The sequence below is a fragment of the Miniopterus schreibersii genome, assembly GCF_964146895.1.
Source record: "Miniopterus schreibersii genome assembly, chromosome: 11".
In the NCBI taxonomy this organism is placed as follows: domain Eukaryota; kingdom Metazoa; phylum Chordata; class Mammalia; order Chiroptera; family Miniopteridae; genus Miniopterus; species Miniopterus schreibersii.
Window position 1 is genome coordinate 71,371,669 of NC_138111.1, and position 23,023 is coordinate 71,394,691.

The 23,023-nt window shown below is 46.7% G+C and overlaps 1 protein-coding gene across 2 annotated transcripts in view; it reads right to left on the minus strand.

Moving 5' to 3' along the window:
• Positions 1–23,023, minus strand: part of BICD2 (BICD cargo adaptor 2) — a 62,230-nt gene that overhangs the window by 27,525 nt on the left and 11,682 nt on the right. For both annotated transcript variants that reach the window (XM_081152368.1, XM_081152369.1), the window contains exon 2: positions 255–467. In XM_081152368.1, coding sequence (XP_081008494.1) covers positions 255–467 — 213 coding nt within the window. The remainder of the gene's footprint in view (positions 1–254; positions 468–23,023) is intronic.

Below are 23,023 nucleotides of genomic sequence, written 5' to 3' on the forward strand. Positions count from 1 at the left end.
CTTGCAGTGACCCCTTCTGACTTCTTCGTCACAAGCTGGCAGGTGGATGCTATAGTCCCACTTTTCATCTGAGGAACAAGCAGCCCCTGAGACCCAGGATTCATATCAGCTCAAGCAAAGCCAGTACACTTACCAGCCCTGGACCACATGAGACTGGGGATGAGCAGGTGGGATGACTGGTGGTGTGGCCCCCACCCCCGGGCACACAGGGGCTATCTCCTCACCCACAGGGCAGCCTGCCCAGCCCAAGGTACCTCCTTCAGCTCCTGTGCCACTGAGGCTAGACGCTCGCTCTCCGACTGTGCGTTGGTAAGCACATTGCGTAGCTGCTTCAGTTCCGTCTGTAGCTCCAGCACCTTGCGCTCGTAGTACTGCTCCTTGGAGGCCGACTCCTGGATCAGACTCTCCTCCCGGCTCTCACCGTCTGCAGCCACCTTCCTATGGTTCGTGTGCACCTGTCCAAATGCCTGCATGGAGAAGAGATACCAAGAGAGTAAGCCCGGCCAGCACTCCTACAAGTACGCATGGAGCCGAACATGGGGTGCAGGTGAGGGACTGACTCTAGATCTGTCCACTCATCCTTGGTGACACCTATGCCCAAGGGGGCCCAGGCCTGCATAAGCATGAACCAGGATAGTCAGAACTAGCCAAAAGGCCACCACATGTGCCTGAATGGAGAGACTCCACCTGCCTGCCCAGCACCTGGGCATAGAGCTATAATTGTTAAGGGAGAGGATGCCATCACCCCAGACCCAGGGAGGGCTTTGGAGCTGTGAGAGAAGAAGGGTCATAGTGGGGCCAGGAGGGGGCTCAGGGAGGAGTCCCGTGGGTGAGAGTAACTAGGCCAGAGTTTGAGCCAGTTGGGGCTTCCAGAGTCTTGGGCAACCTAGGGCCTCCCCCTAGGCAAGCGGCCAAGCCCCCAAGAAGTACCTCTGCTTCTCCTTCCCTCCTACCCTATACATCCCAGTAGCCAAGACAGGACTCCCACGAGCCAATGTTGTGTGTCCTCCCCAGTGCCCCCTTTCTACTGGCTGCCCCATGCAGACCTCAGGGGAGGAGGGGAGACCCTGTCTCTTTACAGGGCTCCTGAATAGCAAGGAAATTAATGCCTTTATTTCCCGAGAGAATAGGAAGATTTTCACTCATTTACTATGAGCATCTAGGCTAACATGTCAATATGACCAGACTGATATAATAGACTAATATGAAGTCCAGGAACAGTCCCCGAAAACCCTTGGGAAAATGTGCAAAGCTATGTATAAGATGTTATTAGGCAGGAGTGTTTCTAATATAAAAAATCAAAATGCAGAAAATGTCTTGTTTCTCTGCAGTGAGGGAGACTGGCTAAATGAAGTAGGGTCTGCTCAGGGAAGCAGCTTGCCTTCCTGAGGGCAGGTCTTGCTCATCTGTCCCAAGCCACCAAACGAGCTGTTCTGTGAAGACGCTGGTTTATTTTCAGACCAAGTCAGCTCAGCCCTGTGACTTCTGCTGTCCTCCTCCTCCTCCATCCTGGTCAGGGAGAGCCCAAGGCACAAATCATGTCTACGCAGGACCTGCCAAATCCTGGGTGGCTCCCCCCACCGGGGCTGCACACCAGCCCTGGGCCTGCCAGAGCCTATGGGCTCCCAGAAGTGCAGGAGAGCATCGGCCAGCTCACGGTGTCTCTCCAAACCTCCAGACAAGCCTAACAGGGTGAACAGAGCAGAACACACTCATGAATCTTAAGCAAAACTGTGGACATCTCATGAGGATTCAAGTCACCCACAGAGGCTCTCCAGAGGTGAGCAGCTGAACTCTGCGATGCACACACACCTGAGTCCAGGACTGCCAGCTTCAGTCTGAATTTTAGCCAGGCCAGCTCCAGCTCCAAGCCAGGGGCCTTCTGAACACCCAGGTAGCTTTTCAAAGACAGTGGAGATGGAGACTAGTACCACCTGCCAGAGAGACGTTGTAACAGGGACTGACTTACCTATGTGGAGAAACTAAAAATAACTGGGAAGTTGATGTGACTGAGCAACAGTTTTCAAGTCACTGGAAACCAGGTAGTGAGAGGCAGGGCACAGGTGAGCTCCATGACAGTCCTGGCCACGCCCAGAAGGAACTCCAGCCGCGAAGCAGGAGGAGTGCGAGGCGGCTAGGCGGCCTGAGAGGATGGGGCAGCACTGAAAGACAGTGGACAAGCAGTGATGGCAGCAGACCTGCAGAGCGAGGAGCCCTGAGTCTCAGCCGGGGACGGTGAGTGCAAGCCTGTGGGTGAGCCACCAAGGCTGGAAAAGTGCCACCAGCATGACGGGGAATCATTGCATCACTCCACAGTCCCTGGCCAAAGTAAAGCCAGGTAAATCCTCTCAGTCCCAACCAACAAAACTTAGGGCAAAACATGAAAGGATCCAACTATATCCCAGAAAGAAGCTCGAGAACACACACCGGAATAACAGCACCATCTCCCAATCAGTGCCCAGCACCCCATCACAGGTCACACGGCCCACAAAGGGGCAAGGGAGCAGCCCAGCAATGACATGGAGACCTGAGACGCAGTGACAGATCTGAGATGCAGGGCAGGACGGACTCCACATGCTCAGGAAGCCAAAGTACAGAAAATGGAGGGACGTGTCAGATGAAAGGGGCACTGGATGGGATTAACAACAGATTGCGTGATACAGACGAAAAGATGAGGAAACTGGAAGAAACAAAGACTAACCCAGAATGAAACAGAAAAAAGACTAAAATACCAAACAACGTGAATGAGCTGTGGGACTTCAAGGGTGGGATTTAATGCACAGGTATCCAGAGTCCTGAGGGGTGAGGTGAAGACAGAAAATTTTCCAAATTTGATGGAAACTATAAATCCTCAAACACTAGCATCTCATCAACTCCCAAGCACAAGAAATATGAAGAAAACTACACCACGGCATACCACAAAACTGTTTAAAGTAATGCAGAGAAAATAATAAAACCAGCCAGAGGAAAAGAGCACTCCTTATAAAGAAGCCAACAGCCTTATAATGACAGCAGGTTTCTTACAAGCCTAGAGACAGTGGAACAACAACTTGGAAAACACAAAACAAAAAGCTGATTCACCAGAGTGCTACACGCAGTGACAAGTGCTCACAAACAGAGGTGAAATAAAGACTTCAAACATACAAAAGCTGAAAGATTTTATCACCAACAGACCTGAATTACAAGATGTTAAATGAAATCCTTCAGGCAAAACAAACAAATAAACAGTACCAGATGGAGAACTAGACTGACAAGGAGTCGTCGATGTGCGTAAATATAAGATTTATTTTTCTTATTACTTAAATCCCTTTAAAAGATAATTAACCGGAGATTCAATACAACCTTTATCAAAATTCCAATGGCCTATTTTTGCACAAATGAAAATTCATATGGAATTGCAAGGGGCCAGAACAGCTAAAACAATATTGAAAAAGAACAAAATGACAGGCCTCAGATTCTCAATTTCTAAACTGATATGCGGCTCCAGTGATAAACAGTATGGTGCTGGCATAAGAATAGACAATAGATACCAATGGAACAGAAGAGTCTAGAAGTAAACCCTCATATGTGTGATTAATTGATTTTGACAAGGACACAAAGATAATTAAATGATGAAAGAATTTTTCAACAAATGGTGCTGGGACAAATGGAAATCCATGTGCAAAATAGTGAAGTTGGATCATATACATCACATACATAAATTAACTCAAAATGGATCAAAGAACTAATTTTGAGATCTAAAACTACAAAGCTCAGGAAAAAACAGATAAAATATTCATGACCTTGCTGACAATAGGCTCTTACATGTGACACTAAAAGCATGAGCAACAAAAGAAAAAAATAAACTGGACTTCATCAACATTTTAAAAATCTGTGTATGAAAGGAGGCTATCAAGTGAAAAGACAACTTACACAATAAAAGTATTTTAAGTCATATTTTTATAAGGGTCTAGTATCTAGAACATATAAAGAACTCCTATAACTCAAAAATAAAAAGATAAGCCAATTTAAAAACAGACAGGACTTGAATAGACACTTCTCAAAAAAAGATGAACAAATGGCCAAAAAGCATATGAAAAGACTCTCAACACCGGTAGACAATAGGGAAATGCAAGTCAAAACCACAATGAGATTGCACTTCACACTCATAGAAAAGCTATAATTTTTAAAAATTGAAAATAAGTGCTGGTGAAGATTTGGAAAGACTGGAGCTCATTCACTGGTGAAGCTGAATAATAGTTCCTCAAAAAGTTAAATATACAATTACCAAGGGACCCTGCAATTCCACTCCTAGGTAGAGGTCCAAGAGAAATAATAATACACATCCACACAAACATTTACTATATAAAAATGTCTGTAATAGCCAAAAAGTGGAAACCCAAATATCCACCAACTGATGAATGGATAAATAAAATATGGTCTATCCACAAAATTGAGTATTAGTTGGTTGTAAAAAGAAATGAAGTACTGATACATGGTACAACATACATGAACTTTGAAAATACTCTTCTAAGTGAAAAAAGCAGTCACAAAGGACCATATATTGCACGAGTCCATTTATATGAAATGTCCAAAACAGGCAAACCTACAGAGACAGAAAATGGATTAGTGGTGCCCTGGGCTGGGAATGGAGTTGGGAGGGTGAAACACGTGAAAGCTAAGGGGTGCGGGGTATCTGACATGGGTTGTCGTGACCATTACACAACTGTGAATGTACCAAAAGCCACTGAATTGTATACTTATGTGAATTATAGAAATAAGTGAAGCTGTTAAAATACAGCTGTTTAAAAATTTAAAGGATGAAAAAATAAACCATGTTGATGCTCATCCAAAGGAAGCTAGCTCTGGCCCATGTGGCTCAGTTGGCTGAGTGTTGTCCTGTGCCCTGAAAGGCTGCTGGTTAGATTCCAGGTCAGGGCACATGCCTGGGTTTCAGGCTAGATCCCCAGTAGGGGGCAGGAGGCAACTAATTGATGTTTTGCTCCCACATCGATGGTTTTCTCTCTCTCTCTCCCTTCCTCTCTCTCTAAAAATCAATAAAAAAACTTTTTAAAGGAAAGCTAGAATGGCTCAATTAATATCAAATAAATTAGATTTTACAGCAAAAAATACTACCAAAGATAGAGGGTCATTTCATAATAAGGAGGTTAATTCACGAAGCAAACATAACTATTCTAAATGTTTGTGTACCTAGTAACAGAGATTCAAAATACATAAGCAAAAACTGATAGAACTTCAAGAACTAGACAAACCACTAACTATCTTGTCAACTGCAACAACATATACATTCTTTTCAGGGGCACATGGAACATTTACCCAGACAGACCAAATTCTGAGCCATTCGACATGTCTTGAAAGAATTCAAGTCATAAAAAGTATGTACTACTCTGACCAAAGGGAATTAAATGAGAAATCAATAATCGAAATATACCTAGAAAATTCCCAAATATTTGGCAACTAAATAATAGACTTCTAAGTAACTCATGGATCAAAGAAGAAATAAAAAGGGAAACTAGAAAGTATTTGTAACTGAATGAAAATGAAATGAATATGGGAATCTGTGGGATGCCACTGAAGCAAGGACCCAGAAGGGTCTTTACAGCACTAAATGACATTGGGGGGGGGGGGGGGAGCTATCCAATCAATAACCTTAGCTTCTATTTTTAAAAACTAGACCAGGGACTATGTGCAAAGTTCAAGGCACAGCTAACAGCCCTGTGAGGTTGAGCCCTTTCAACAGATGAGAAGACTGAGGCTTACAGGGCCGAGAGCCTGGGCCCTGTTCACACAGCATATAAGAGCCTGGTGTTCACCCCAGCTCACCACACCTGATTTTCTCCAAACACTCCTCCAGGTCTTTCCCCAACTGGTCCATGGGCCTCCTGCAGACCAAGGGATTAAGTCCTCAAGTCCTGCCTGATGCACTGGCATGTTTCTCACCTCTGGGTCCCAGACACAAGTTCCCTTGTACTGAACAGAAAACTCCAAAACCCCACCACTAAAGTATGGTTTTAAGCCCTCCACATGGGCTGTGAGTTCCTTAGAAAAGGGGCTCTTTCTTGTTTTGGCTAGTCTTCAAGCCCAGATGCTGTTTTATGAGAGTTCCACCAGCCCCAGTCAGAACTGTCTCTCTTTTCACTCAGTCATTCAAAAAAACACTGGATAGCACTGTGGATTAGGACACAGATTGTCATGTCATGCCTAAAACCCTCATGAACTCTCATCTTCTGGTGGTGGCAGTGTAACTGATACAACCACTCAGGAAAACAGTGTCTACCTACACTAAAGACACACCTGTGGTCCCAGGAGTGCTTACACATGTGCATGAGAAGACATTTATAGGAGCATTATCTACAGGAACCTCAAACCACAAGTTCCCAAGTATCTGTCAACAGAAGAAAAAATTGTGATACAATCACATGACAGAATACAACACAGAAATCAAAATGAGTACATTACAATTATATAGACAACAAAGAATCTCACATAATGCTGAATGAAAAAAGACAGGCACGAAAGAGCATATACTGTGTGATCCTGTTTAGATATATGGTTCCAAGAATCAGTAAAACTAACTTATGCTAGGAGGTCAGGGCAATGGTGACCCTCGGGATGAAGGAGGGTCAGTTCCTGAGAGGGCCCTCGAGGAGGGACTTTTAGGGCTGAAGACAGTCTGATTCTTGAACTGGGTGTTATGCATGTGTATTCAGCTTATGAAAGTTCACACTTATGATTTTTGCTCTATATGCTTTAGAAATCAATGACATAGAAAAAAATACACAGAAAAATCAATTAAATCAAAAGCAAGTTCTTCGAAAAAATAAATCAAATCAATAAACCTCTAGCCAGACTGATGGGAGGGGTAGCACAAATTACCAGTATCAGGAATGAAAGGTAATAGCAGTACATATATTAAAAAGAATAAGGGACTATCACGAACAGCTTTACACCAATAAATATGATAACTTAGAAAAAATGAACAAACTCCTTGAAAGACAAACTACCAAAGTCCACTCAAGAAGAAATAGACAACCTGGATAGTCCTGTATCTATTAAAGCAATTGAATGTGTTGTTAAAAACCCACAGAAAATATGCTGGGCCCAGATGGCTTCACTGCTGAAGGCTACCAAACATTTAAGAAAGAAAGAAATCTAATTGTATACAAACTCTTCCAGAAAACTGAAAAGAAATACTCCAACTAAATTTGTGAGGCCAGTATTACCCTGTAAACCAAAACCAAAGACAGTACAAAAAAAGAAAATTACAGACCAATATCCCAGATGAACATAGATGCAAAACATTCTTCACAAAATTTTGTCAAATAAAACCCACCAATATGTAAAAAGGACAAGGAATCATGACACAGTGGGACTTATCCAAAGAATGTAGGGTTGATTAACATTAGGGGAAAAAGCGATGTAATTCAGTATATTAACAGACAAAAAGGAAAATCTGTATGATTTCAAAAGACACAGGAGCCCAGCCAGCGTAGCTCAGCGGCTGAGCATCAACCTATGATCCAGGAGATCACGATTTAATTCCTGGTCAGGGCACATGACCGGGCTGCAGGCTGGATCCCCAGTGGGGGGGGTACAGGAGGCAGCCCATCAATGACTCTCTCATCATTGATGTTTCTATCTCTCTCTCCCTCTCCCTTCCTCTCTCTGAAAATCAGTAAAAAATTTTAAAAATTAAAAAAAAATTAAAAGATGCAGGAAAGCAATGTGACAAAATTCAATATCCATCCCTGATAAATACTTTCAGCAAACAGAAAGGAGCTTCCTCAACCTGATAAAGGGCATCTTCCAAATACGTTACAGCTAACACTATTTAATGGTAAAAAAATGAGGCTTCCCACTTCTGCTCAACATTGTACTAGAGTTCCCAGCCTACAGTGCAATGAAGCAAGAAAAATCAAAGGCTTCCAGATTGGAAAGGAAGAGGTAAAACTATCATGTGATGTGTCTTAATCATGCATCATATGAATAAGTGATTTTAGCTGGGTTGCAAGATACAGGATCAATATACAAAAATCAAACATTTCAATATACTAGGAATTAACAATCAGAAAGTAAAAAAAATATTTAATGCTATTTACAAAAGCACAAAAAATATTAAAATGCTTACGTTTAGATGTAACAGAAGATTTACAAGATCCACACACTAAAAGCCACAAAATATTGCTGGGAGAAATTAAGTAAATGGAGAGATATACTTTATAGTACACCTTGTTTGTGGACCAGAAGACTCAATTGTGTTAAGATGTAGATTCTTCTCAAATTGATCTTTCAATTCATCACAATGCCAATTAATACCCCAGCATTTTTTCATAGAAATAGACCATCTGATTTTAAAATTCATATGAAAATTAACAATACCTGATTTCAATATTTAAAAAGCTTTAGTAATTAAGACAGTATAACACTGGCATAAAGACAAACAGATCTGATCAGAATAGAGAACCCAGAACTAGACCTACACATACAGCCAAGTGATTTGACAGAGGTACACGGCAACTTAGTAGAAAAAGGATACCTATCCACACCTCAGAGAATATATGAAAATTAATTAAAAATGAATCATAGGTTTAAACATTAAAAGCGTAAGACTTCCAGGGGAAAACAAGAGAAAATGTGACCTCGGACATGACCCATAAAAGGAAAAATTGGTAATCTGACTTCAAAAGTAAGAATTTCTGCTGTTTGAAAGACACGTTATAGGCTACGATAAAATCTTTGCAAATCACACATCTGATAAAGGATTTGTATCCAGAATATAAGAACTCTCAAAACTCAGTAAGAAAAACAACCCACCATCACCAAAAAAAAGAAAGGAAAACAACCCAGTAAAAAATGGGCAAAAATACTGAACAGATACTTCACCCAACAGAATATATCTATGGGAAAGGATGACAAGAAAATATGCTGAACACTAGAAAATGACAACTACAATGAGATATTACTACATATCTACTAGAACGTTGAAAATGAAAATGCTTGACCCTACCAAGTGTAGATACAAGGTGGAGCAATTGGAACTCGCCTATGCTGCTGCTGGTGGGGATGTAAAACGGTACGCACTTGGGAAAAGAATTTGGCAGATTGTTGTTGTTGTAATCCTCACCCAAGGAAATGTTCCCACTGATTTTTAAGAGAGAGAGGAAGGGAGAGAGAGAAACATCTATGTGGAAGAGAAACAATGATGGGTTATCTCCCCAACTGGCGATCAAACCTGCACAAGCTAGGAATCTAACCAAAACCTTTTGGTGTATGGGACGATGCTCCAACTGACTGAGCCACCTGGCCAAGGATGGCAGATTCTTGAAAGTTAAGCATGTACCTGACACATGGCATAGCTACTCACCCCCTCGGTATTTACCCAAGAGAAATAAAAGCACATATCCATACAAAGACTCATAGAGGAATATTTCTAACAGCCAAAACATAACAAGCAAACAAACTGAAAACAGACCAATGTCCATCAATAAGAAAACGGATTTTTTTAAAAGTGTGGTGCAGCCACACACTGGAACACTACAGGCACAGCTCATTTCACTGTGCATCGCTTTACTGTGCTTCACAGATGTGCATTTTTACAAAATGAAGGCAAGACCCTCCAACCTGCTAAAGGGTGACTCACTTTATACACTCACTTTATTTTCGTGGTCTGGACCCAACCCACACCACCTCTGAGGTATGCCTGCCCTCAGCAATCAAAGGGGAGCAGCTATTAATGAGCCCATCAACAGATTCATCTCAAAGTATGCTCAATGGAAAGCCAGACCAAGAAAACAGTACATATGGTATGGTTTCATGTATATAAAAACTAGAAAATGTAAATAAATGTACATGGAGCTTGCCTGTAGAGGAGGTGGGGAGAGATTACAAATGGGTCCAGAAAACACATGGGGTGTGATGGATACCTTCATCATCTCCATTATGTTGTTGACCTTATGAGTATACACATGTATGAAAACTGATCGAACTGAATACTCTGAATATATGCAATTTACTGCAGTTTAACTATACCTCAATAAAGCTGTATAAGACAGTATCTTGAATGTTTTTGAAGCATCCTACCCCTAACCTGGAGAATGTGAACCTAGGAGCTCCAATTCTGTGCTCACTGCCCCAGTCACAGGCGATGAGGAGGCTGGGAGTCCGTGCCCCTGGGTGACTGCCCACCTGTCTGAACAAATTCTGACCAAAGCACCCTCATCCCCACCTCACACCATCCTATGTGACCTTGAGTCCACCTCAAAATCTGATTCGCCATCCTGGGAAGCACTCAGAGCAAAGGCATTCACCATCTGACTGGTGGAGAGCCTCCAGATGGGGAACCAGCCTGGGCCTGCCTACAAACGAGGGCAATGCCTCCTTGACGACAGGACGCTTGTTTAGACTTCAAGGTGGTGGTGGTAGTGTCTCTGTGATGTCCCCCCAGGGGACGCCCTGGCTGTGGGCAGGCTGACTGCTACTCCTGACAAAGACTCCTAGCCCACACCCTATCCACTGCTCTGAAGCTCCCCAGACTGGGCAAGCCCCAACACAGCCCAGTGAGCCCATTGAGCCCAGGTGTGAGGTCACAACTGGCCTCCCTTCAAGTTCATCAACACAAAGGTGGACACTGCCCAGAGGTCCAGGCTGAGTGAGCCCCAAATGTAGGGGAAGGCATAGGTGATGCAGCGTGTTGCAGTGGAAGCAGCTGCCTCTGAGAACCCAGAGGGTGATGCCTGGACAAGGTGACAAGAGCAGTGGGGCCCAGTACTCAGGGTGCCCATAGAGCAGTACACAGCAGGAGTGGAGTGAGCACAAGGCCCTGGGCTCCAACTGAGGGTGTGCTGAGCTGGAGACAAGAGAGTCGGCCACTGAGACCACTGATGAGGGCAGGGGCTTGATGTGGATGATGGGGCTTTCATGAGGATATTCTTGCAACACACCAAACCTCTGCTCCCTAGTGGATGGGCAGTCTCCCTCCCGCCTCCAGAGGAACCAACACCTCCACAGCCAACATTTCTGACCACCATCAACATGCTGAGACAACAGACGGCCCCCAGGGAAGGGGTTAACAAGCATATGGGACCAAGCCTGGACCCCCATGAGAGATAGCCCAGGCCTCCTCACACCCCCAGGCTGAGATCCTGAGACAGAGGCAGACATCAAAGTGGAGATAACAATTAGAGATAACAGGAATCCCTTGACCACCTGAGGAGAAACACTCTTAGACCAGGGCTCCTAACCCCATGGGCCACGCCTGGCCCAAGCCTGGTTCTACAGGTAAAGTTTGCTGGAACACAACTAAATAAGAAAGCTAACGCAGGCCAGCATGACGATGGGACCACTGCCTTTAGTTCATGGGCACAAGACCTGGGGCTCAGAGAGGGCTGCTGGGTCCCAGGCCCACACAGGGGTCAGTCAGCAACCAGATAGGAATGAAAGCCTAGTGTCCACAGGTTTGTGTGGATTTTCCAGGAAAAAGGCCCCGTTCACCTCTCCCTAACCTGCCTGGCTCCAGGAGGACAGGTCTCCTGCGGAGAGAAGGACCCTTTGGAGCAGTCCTGGCCCTAGACCCCACCCCAACACCAAGGGAGGAGGCAGAAAGCCCCTCTAAGTGGGGTGCCCAGGGCAGGGACAAGGATGGGAGGGTGAAAACAGGGAGGCAAACAGGAAGAGACCCCAAGAAGCTCCACACTCTTTGTACCAAAATCTGTAATAGAAATGGTTCCCCAGAGAAACAGAATCAAGAAGACATGGAGATACATATATACGCAAATGATGCTTCACCAGCTGGGCTCCCTCAATTCAACCAAGTGGACACAGAATTCACCATGTAGGTGTGGGGTCTGTTGCAATAACTGTCATCTCCACTGCTGTGGCTGAAAGCAGCTGCTAACACGTGCAAGTCTGAGTAAACACTCTTCACAAGACCAGGCTGAGGGCCCAATGTGGCTACAGGGGCAAGCCCCTCCTCATCACCTAGCACCCACCTTCTGTGGTTCATTACAGAAAAACTGTGTGTGCCAAAGGGCCTGTCCCCTAGCCGACTACAGAGGCAGAAATGCACGTGGGGTCAGAGCCTGGAAGGAGGAGAGTGCTCCAGGTGGAGGGATGGGTGTGGTCGAAGCCCACTGCATGAGCCCTGGACAAGAAGCCCCTTTCCTCCTCAGTCGTGGCAGAACCCAGCACCCAGCTGGCAGGAAAGCAGGTATGAGCATCTGGGCCCTATCCTGGCTGTGAGTCAGGCAGGTCCCTCCTGCTCACAGACTGGCTGTAAACTGGGCCGTCTGTGTGGAATGCCCAGCCCAGTGCTGAGGCAGCTGAAAGTACCTGGGTCCACAGGTGAAACAAGCCATGTCAAGCCCAGTTATGGGTGTGCTAGGGCTTGAAGAGCAACCCTGCAAGTTCTGCCCCTGAACCCATGTGGGCCAGTGGCTTCGCCATCTGCCCATCAAGAGAACAGTGTGGGCGTCTACAATGAGCACTGGTCTTCAGTCCCAGCTCACAGAGGCTAACTCTTAGCCTGACACACCTATACCAGGCCTGGAAATAGTTCTGAGGGGGAGATTAAGAACAAGCCCTACTCCTGACCCTAGCAGGGAACCAGGCCTGCAGTTGGTACCTGAAGCAACAGGCACATCACAGGCCAAGCCAGGAGCACTGACCAGCATTCCCATGAGGAAGGCATCTTACAGAAAGCAATTCCCAGAAGGAAGCTGGCATCTGAAATTCTTAATTCTTTTGCTGCTGCCACTCCTGGGCTGACCCAGCCCCACTCACAACCAGTGGGTCCCACCTCTCCCTTAAAGGGCCACCAGCCTATACCTGGTAGGGGGAGCCCAGAAATTCCTGAGCTCTGCCAACTGCCCATCCTACCCTTCTGCCAAGCTCCTTGCCTGATCTTCATCTGCTCCTGGGACCAGGGGACAGGAGGTTCATGCCATCTTTCTATGCACACATATCTTCCTATGCAGGCCTGGAGAAACCCCACCAGCTAGCTTCTCCAACACCTTACCAGGCAGCTTGCAGCCCCGTCAGACCCTTACCAGTAGCACCAACTGCATGCCTGGTCTCAGATGGGTGCCACTGGTATGAAGACAGCAGACACTGTCAGGCCTCAGGACCCAACTCTGTCCCAGCTGGGACCCCAAAGTCTGGGATCCTGGGGAAACACCGAGTAGCAGAATCACTACCACTCTGGCTCACCAATGGTCTTGATTACTGATCAAAGACCATCAATACCACAGCCTCTCTATCCCCCAACCAGAGTGAGGAGCCTCTGAACTGTCTGGTGCCCCTTTTCCAGTTCAAAGTGGTGTCCCTACCAGAACCTTGCCCTGGGGAGCAGGCTCTCAAGAGCAAGTGTGTACCACCTTGGGCAGACACTGGCCTGTGGCAGAGCTGGGCCATCAGGCAGGTGGTGCTTAGGGAGAGAGGGCTCACTCCGTGTAGTCACCATCTGCTGACACACTTGTGCCCACTGGACCTGCTGCCAGCCCCATCTAACCAGCTGAAGATGTAATCCACTGCTTCTGTCCTGAGGGAGGGAACACTCAAGCCCCAAGCCTCAACAGATACTGATCGAGTGAAGGATTTCCCCACAAAGCCACAGGGCTTTACCACCACTCAGAGGTGGATCTAGCAACTCTGAGGCCTGGAAAGAAAACGAGGTATGGTGGAGGTACCTGTGGCCTGGAGGCCATACCTGGACATTTCTGAGTGGCCAACTCCCTCAGCAGCAGCCTGTCAGCCTTGCAAAACCCCATTTCCACTCATCAAACCCAAGAGGGGGCTCAGACCTGTGAAGTGGATACCCATACATGGTCAATGACATTATTATGAGATAAAGATTTTATAGCATTAAGAGAGTAGTCTTTGTCAAAAGCTGATTAAACCTATCAGCACTGAATTTGCTGCCCCAAACAGCTTAGTAGAGAATACTTAGTAATGGCAGACATGCCAAAATGTGTCAACTAGGGATCTGGCATTCAGCAATACGCAAATAAATCAGAATTAGCATCAACACAACACAGACTAGATAATAGCACAATGAAGGGGTACAACCTTCTTTTCTTTTTTTAATATATCTTTATTGATTTCAGAGAGAGGAAAGGAGAGGGAGAGAGATAGAAACATCAATGATGACAGAGTCATTGATTGGCCGCCTAGCCCGCAACCCAGGCTTGTGCCCTGACTGGGAATTGAACCCCGACTGCGTGGACCCTAGGTCGACGCTCAACCGCTGAGCCACGCCTGGCCGGGCTACAACCTTCTTTTCAAGACAGCTTTCCCCTAAGGAAATGGTATTACAATGGGATGGAATAACATCACAGTAATATAAAAAGGAAAGAAAGTCCACGTATGTTGCATACCTGAGACAGGCTAGTGAGCCAGGACAGGTAGAACAGGGAAACTGAGATAGAGAGCTGAACAAACTGCAGCAATTTACAGCAGATACAGGTCACCTCCCTAGAAATAACATCTAAGCCTCAGTTGTATTTCAGCTCCAGACCAGAAAAGCAGCAAAACCAGGTGGGTGACACCAGGACCAGCTGTGATAACTGATGACCCCTGTCCTGATGCTGACCAATCAGTGGAGATGACGACCCTGGAGAAGCACACCTAGAAAACTGGTGAATATTCTGCTAAAACCCTCCCCAGATACTTCCCCCAAGACTCCTGCCTGCAAGAGAGAAATAAAAAACCTCAAGACAGCACTGAACAGTTCTTCTCAGTGGTTAGAGCGTTGGCCAGCCAAATGAAGGGTCCCAGGTTTGATTCTGGCCAGGGGCACATACCTCGGTTCCAGACTCGCCCCAGTCGAGGCATGTGGGAGGCAACCAATCGACTTGTTGCTCTCACATCGATGTCTCCCTCCCTCCCTCCCTCCCTCCCTCCCTCCCTCCCTCCCTCCCTCCCTCCCTCCCTCCCTCCCTCTCCCCCTCTCCCCCTTCCACTCTCTCTGAAAATCAATGGGAAAAATTTCCTCAGGTGAGGGTAAAAACAACAACAAAACATACCTCAAGACAAAGGACCCGATGATTACTCTCCCTCTGGGGAGCAGCCCCCCCATTCCCTTTCCCCTCCCTACCCCCCACTTCTTCTCCCATGGGCACACATCTCCTAAGCTCTAAGGGACCCCACGAGACTTGCAACCCGGGGAGCAATGGGCAGCAGCAGCTTGTGGCAGGCTAGTCCCCAGAACCTGTTCCCAAGGCCCCCTTCCCTCCGACTTCCCAGAGAGCTGGGGCAGCCAGCCCAGGGTCTCCTGTTGCTTCTCCTACGCTGAGCCCTTGCTGTTTACGCCCTCAGCTTGAATAAACGTTCCCTCAGTCACCTGGACGCGTGCTGTGAAATTTTTCCTCACGAAGTCAAGAACCCGCACACTACCAGCTGCTAGGCAGACCCGCCAAGGGCCAGGTCCCCTTTCTGATAATACATCCACCACAGTAGAACAAAATAAAAATTGTATTTAAAAGTTTTCTGTACATCTAAAACTGTCCTTTAAAAAAACCTACTAGAAATATATATTAGCATTCGTCCAAACACGTGAAAATTGATCTCTTCAATGATGTCTGGTCCAGAGAGGGCACACAGAACAAAACAACAGGAAGCTGAATAAACAAAAATAGAAACATTGCATATCAGAACCTGGGAATCGCTGCCAAAGAGATACTGTGCTGAAGGAGGGGCTGCACTAAAAATACACATTAAAGATAAAGAAATGCAGAAACTGAACAAAGAACGAGGGAAAGTGACACAACAGAAAAACCAAACACAGAAGAAAAAATCAAAAGTAACTAAGCATATTTTCTCAACATGGTAATGATTTTATCCAGGTACACATCACTAAACCAAGGATCAGCAGGCCAGGGCTGGAACCCAGAGCTTCTCTGTCTACTGTCATATCCACTCACAGCAGGAGACAGGAAGGGGAAGGGAAGGGAGGACATCCTGGTCAGCACAGGCTCAATCAACATGCTGGAACGGGAAGAGAAGCTCCACAAAACCTCAGATGAGACCTCAGCAAACAGAAGCAACAGTCCACCTTGAGAATCATTATCGTGCCCCAGGAACGTAAAACCAGAGACACCCATTCAATTCAACTTAAAAATTATTGATGAGGCCCAGTCGGCTTGGCTCAGTGGTTGAGCGTCGATCTATGAACCAAGAGGTCGCGGTTCAGTTCCCGGTCAGGGCACATGCCCGGGCTGCGGGCGCAATCCCCAGTGCAGGAGGCAGCTGATCAATGACTCTCATCATCGATGTTTCTACTTCTCTCTCCCTTCCTCTCTCTGAAATCAATAAAAACGTATTTTAAAATATTAATGATTAGGCACTGGCCAGGGATCAGGACAGGCCAAGCACAGTAAGTAAAACCCACAATGTGATGTATCAGAAGTGGAACTCCAGACAGTAATGTGTAGAAGGAAGTAAGCATGCCATCCCCACTGAGATGTATTCACTATGACCTGGCCTAGCCTCTCCACTGAAGCTTTAGAAAAATGTATGTGGTGACCTTCTTAATGTCATAAAAAGAGCATTTACAGCTATAGTAAATCTCCCCACACAGATTTAAAATGACAGTAAACATTAACAAAGAGCAGAATGCATGAATAAATAATGCACAAGCACTGGTGTCATTCCGCCTGAAAGGCCGAGGGAAGAAAACCTCCCATCATACTTCATAGAAGAAAGAAACAGGAGAAAGGATAAATTAATCCAATATTGTTTGTAGGTGATGATTTTAACTAGAAAATGCAGTCAAAAACATTTCCAAAAAGGTCATTTAGAGATCCCCCAAACTAAATCATTAGGTTAGGAATACATAAAAAAACAAAACAGCAATTACATTTATAATCTCTCAACATCAGAATCATTAACATCTGAATATCACTTTAACTAGAAACATGGGACTTATTCAAAGAAAATGATAAATACTCTAACAAGAAAGGCGAACCTAGTGGTTACATGGAGCTCATGTGACATGGGCAAAAGCTGCCCGAATCTGAGATTACTTCAGAGTAACAGTAAAATTTATCTAGTCCGTTTAGCAAACAAAAGGACTCTCCCCATCATCTCCACTGAAAAAATTTAAAAGATATAATTCACATACCCTAGCATTCACCCTTTCAGTGTACAATTCAGTGGGTTTTAGTAAATTCATGAGTTTGTGCAACCATCACCACTACCCAATTCAACACTTTTATCACCCCAGAAAGACCTGTCCCCATTACCAGTCACTCCCAGCTCCCTTCCCCCAGATCCTAAAAACCACCAATGTATTTTCTGTGTCTATGAATTTGCCTGTTCATGACTTTACATATAGAGGGAACCTCCTACTATGTGATCAGCTGTGACTAGCTTCTCTCACTAAACTTAGACGGGCTGAGCCCTTAAACGGACGGGAATGCTCTTTAGTTATTTTTTTAAGCCTCTCCTAGATAAGTTTAAAGTTTCTCTTCAGGCACTCACTCCAAAAAGAGCTCCACTGGCACCTGCGCCAGTGGATACCAGACCAAGGTGGGAACCTAGAAAGGAATCTACTCTGCACCTGCGTGAAGAACCTACAAGCCAGACCCCAGCAAGCAGTTCAGGGAACCATATTCTTTAAATTGTTTATTTATTGATGTTTTATTTTTTTAGAGAGAGTGGAAATGGGGGGAGAGTGAGAGAGTGTGAGAGAGATGCGTTGTTCCGCTTATTTACACATTCATTGGTTGATTCTAGCATGTGCCCTGACTGGAGATGGAACATGCAACCTTGGCATGTTGGGGACCACGCTCCAACCAACTGAGCCACCCAGCCAGGGCCAGGGCGCCATGTTCTTCATCAGCGTGAGCTCCCTTGATGCATCAAGCTCCCTCCCTTCACCTTGTTTTCAGTAAAACTCTTTTTTTGAATCTGTTTCATTTCTCGATTTCTATCTTGAAGAGGGAGCAAGAACCCCCTCACCAGTGACACCAGCACAGTGTATTTGTCCATTCACCTGTTAATGGACATGTGGGTGGTTTCCACTTTGGGTCTGTTATGAATAACGCTGTTGTGACTTGTGTATGTGTTTTTGTGTGGACACGTGCTTTTAATTCCCTTGGGCATACACATAGGAGTAAACAGCTGGACTTATGGTAAGTACGTTTAACACTCTGAGGAACTGCCAGGCTATTTCAAAGAAGCCAAACACCACTTTTCATTCCACCAGCAAAGTCTGAGTTTTTATTTCTCCCTATCCTCACCAACACTTGACACTGTCTGGGTTTTTTTAAATCCTCAACTGAGGATATTTTTTTCCATTGATTTTTTAGAGAGTAGAAGGGAGGGAGAGAGAAACATTGATGTGAGAGAGGCACATCTATTGGTTGCCTCCCACACCAGCGCCAACTGGGGCCAGGGACTGAACCCACAGTCCTTTTAATCTTCAGGCCGACGCTCCAACCACTGAGCAAAATCAGCCAGATATTGTCTGTCTTTTGATTTTAGCCATCCTAATGGGTGTGAGGGTCTCCTCCCATTAAAAAAATGTATATTAGGAACAGTAACAGCTACAACTCTCATAATTCTCTATGAGTATGCTATTTCACTTAATGTCTATCTCAAAGTTTTCAGGAGAACTGACATTCCCATTTTATGGACAAAGAAACTAAGGCTCCAAGAGGCCAAGGCCTCAGCTATTTCGGGCAGAGGGACGTCTGGAACTCTGGGCCATCCAGACCCCTCCCACAAGATCCTACCACTGCACTAGTGTCAGAAATAATGGCAGAGGGCAGGAGGATCTATCTATATCCAGAGTAAACAAAAAACCCTGACCTGTCAGTAAGAAAGACTGACACCCCATAGGAAACTGGCTGAAGTCCTGGGCAGCTCTTCACAAGAGCCTCCAAACTGGAAAATGCAAATCAGCTCCAGGCCAGCACAGACGGTAAGATTAGGAAAGCGGGACTTTAACACAGGAAGTGCCAGTTTGGGTGGGGAGGATGGTAAAAGCCAGGAGCACCCGCACTGCCGGCGCAACTACCCTGGAAACTGCCTATCCTCCACTCATTGGACAGCCCCATCCTGGGAGCCATCCACACGCATGCTGGCCGTGGCATTAAGTCCAACAGCTCAAACCTGGGCAAGGAAGCACGGTGAGCGCACAAGAACCCTACCAGCAACAAATGCCGACAACCTGCAAATTCAGGCAACAGCACCTCACAACACAAAACACTGAGTGAACACACAAAACCTATGCCACAGCACTGCCTACAGAAAGTTGAAAAAAGGGAAATTAGAGCCAGAATCATTACCCCTGGACAAAGTCAGGGATCAGTCACTGGAATGCTGATGACACGCCACTGTTCCATCTGCATGGCTATGTGGGGCCATCAAGCTGTACAATTATGATTTGTGTCATTTTTGTATTTATCTTATGCTCAAAAAAAAGCTCATTTTAATAAAAAGGAGTACAATATGAATATTTACAAACTTAAAAACAGGGTTTAAAAATAAACAGTAAATTATATGACAATAAAAAGTAAATAAAATGCTTTCTAAAACTGAATACTGAAATAGAAGCAAACCACTAAAAAAGATGCAGTATCTAAAATGTTATCCAAATGTACAATGCTAGGAGACGAGACACTCAGATCCTGGCAGTGAGAAAGAACAGGCAGCAGAACAGCAAGTGTGACCAGGGATGCTGTGCACATGCACTTAAAGTCTGTGCTGAAAGACCAATGAAACCCAAGCCACCGCGCCCCCCAGTCTGGATATACCCCAGGGAGCCCAATCCCTCCTCACTGAGGAAACAGAAGGCATCAGAGACAAGATGAAAGATCACCTTCCCATAAATGCACTTCAGCAAAAACCTGATACAGGACTGCAAGGTCCAGTCAGGAAGAGGGATTAAAAACAACCTGCAGGTCCCCTCTGGACCATATGCTTCCCATTGCCCAAAGGAACACAGCCTTGCTGGCAACTGGAGAGAAACAAGTTAAGCCCCTACAAGGCACATGAACAGACAAACAGGTCAGGGGCATGAGAAGGGCTGAAACCCAAAATCGATAGGGAGGCACCCAGAAACAAAGCAGCTAAAAGGCCCAGCCAGCAGCCCTGCTCAGTAGGAGCAGCTCTTCTCTTTGCCCCCAGACTCCTGCCAGGCGCTCTGCACTCTCCTAGCTCTGAAGGCTCCAGGGAGGAGATGAAACAGCTGGGAGAGGCCCAGGAGGGCGGGCAATAACCCAGGCATATGCACTTCATAATCTGTGCCAACGTGAGCCCATTAGCTTCTCTCCTGGGAGGACTCTCCTTTCACAAGTGAGAAACTGAACTCTGAGAAGAACTCCGTATCATTTCCCACCAGAAAAGACAGGAAAGAGGCAGATGAGGTTGAAAGGCAGCACCTCTCCCCCAGAATCTGCAACTCCCCCAGCCTCCTCAGCAGACCTGGGGAGACCTTGAGGGATGTCGACCCATGGACCCACTGCTTAGCTGCCCGAGCTTCAGAATCACCCAGGGAGTCAGAGACATCTGTTCCCAGGTGCAGGCACATCTGCCAATGGGCCCTTCCTAGTCTTGGGGTCTGGGGGCTGGAATCGCGAATGCTCTGGCTTACTGGGACAGTGCCTGTTAATCTCCAGATCTGGCTAAGGCCAGACCTACTTCACGCAGGCTTATGGAGATTACCTCCCTCCTGGCACTCAGCCCCACCACCCCCAGGTGCCGGGTAACTGAAGTGGCAGAAACGGAGAAGGGGTTGGCCTTTTTGCCAGGGAACCAGGGTGGCTGTCTGTGTGTCCATTCTGGACAAGGGGAGATGGGCTCACCTCACAGGAACTGGCAAAAAAGGTGAGAGCCCAAGTCCACACAGTACTTCATGTTGGGTGTTCATGTTGCTATGATCCTGAGCCAGACACGGGCAACCCCAAGGTCCACCAAAGGGAAGTGTTGGTGACTCAGGTACAGTGCTCACAGAGAACCAACCACCAGCACGAGCAACTCCAATGGCTCTCAGAGGAGCCAGATACAAAAGCCACCTGGCAGCAACCATCAACACAGAAGTCGAGAACAGAGCCTGATCACTGTAGTGAGGTGGCTGCGGGGCCTGGGGGTTGGAAGGCACATGAGCATGACCCTCACCAAGGGGCACCCACAGGACACAACTCTGTGTCTTCTTATAGGTAAATTATTCCCCAATTTTAAAATGAGGGTTGCTTACAAGACAGAATCATCTGGGCAGCAGCTAGAGTGGCTCCAAAAGCATCTGTCCCTGGAGGTCAGAGGAGGCCCTGAACTGGAATAGGTGTTCACCTCCACCTCACAGTGAATCCTACAAATCCAGACAGGTGGTGGTAGGCATGGCACTAAGCCCCTGGGCATGTTTGGAGGCAGCCTGGGAAGGCTTGGCTACCACTCCAAAGAGACAGAGGTGACTACAGTCTCATTTGATCTTCCCAATAGCCCTGCAAAGTAGAAACTTTCATCACTCCCATTTCACAGGTGAACAAATTGAGGCTCAGTGAGGTCAGATGATTTGCCTGATTGGCACCACAGAGCTTCTCACTCCAAAAAGGTTTTCCTCTTCCCAGAGCTAGGATGTCCCAGGAGGGGTGGAATGTGCTGGAGAAAGAATGGGTCAGGGATAGAACTAGAACCCAAGAAGCCCAGAAAGGCTCACCTGGCAGGTGACAGGGAGGAACCTGGAAAGGCTGCTCAGATCCCTGCAGGAGAGGGCAAGCTCCTCCTGGGAATGGGGGGGGGGGGGGGGGGGAGGACGGAGGCTGTGGGCACCTCTACCTGGCAGACAGCCTTCATCAATTAGACCATTAGACCAGTGTGATGACAGCCCACATCCATCCCAGGCCTAAAAGGATCACATGTGTGATATGTCCTCTCCATCAGCTGCCCTTCCTACTGTGTGGCTTCCAGCCTCAGAGCACCTACATGCTGGCTGTGGGAATCAAAAAATGGGCCATGGTGGTTGTCACACACACCCCTCACCATGTTTGTCCCATCACCTACTGCTCACCCCAGCTGCCCTGGGCAGTGTCCAAACACTAAGCTGCTTTTAGAAAACTGGCATCCACTCTCATATAGGAGGGATCTAGCCAGAATTGGGTGCTATTTAGAAGATTACACCCTAATTGCCTCAGTATCAGCATACAGGCTTCTGGCCAGCTGAGCCCCGTGTCTGGCAGCAGTCTCCACAGACCCTGGCTCTCTACCCAGGGCCACAGAGGCCAATCCTGGGGCATGGGGACAAGCCACCATCTTCCTCAGCAGCTAGCTGCCTGACACAACCCACCATTCAACAGCCTGCAGTCAGGGCAGGAGGGGCAGCTGGCCAGCTCCCATTTGTCAGGCCTGGGAGGATGGCTAGGGCAGGGCAGCTGGGATTGTGTTGGGCTGGAAACCCCAGAACAACAGCTGGGTTGGAGCGGCCCGGTTTTCTCACTTCGTCTCTAACCTCGGCACATTTCCTCAAGTTATTAGCCCATTTTAGGAGAGGACACTCTGCAAGCTTCAAGGTTAGCAAGTGCCCAGAGACTAATTCAGGCCATGTCCCTGCAAGGACCAAGAGTTCCACAGCCCTAGGGTGAAGAGTGGAGCCCACGGAGAAGCAGTGTGGCTATGAGATGATTCAATGCTCACATGTCTCTCTGAGGAGCTCTAGAAGGTGGGTAGGCCTGTCAGCAGCTGCAGCCAGGGTGACAGAAAAGGTCTCAGGGACTGAGCGTGCCCCACATTTGGCATTCTGTCATAGTCACCCTGGCAGGGTCAGTCCCAGGTACCCCGAGGGACGATTAAGTATCACCTGCCATTAGGGTCTTCCGCACCCCGAGGAAATAAGGACACTGACCAGGAAAAAAGGCAAGAAACTGAGGCTAAGGTAGCAGGGGCAGCCAGGATCCTGTCTAGTCGCCCAACCTCAACCTTCTACCCCAAACATCTGGAAGCTGCCCAGAGGGGTAAGGCCTGCAGGATCCTTCCTGTACCATCTGTGACATATTCACGAGTGTGCACACAGTCTACTCCATCACAGCATTGG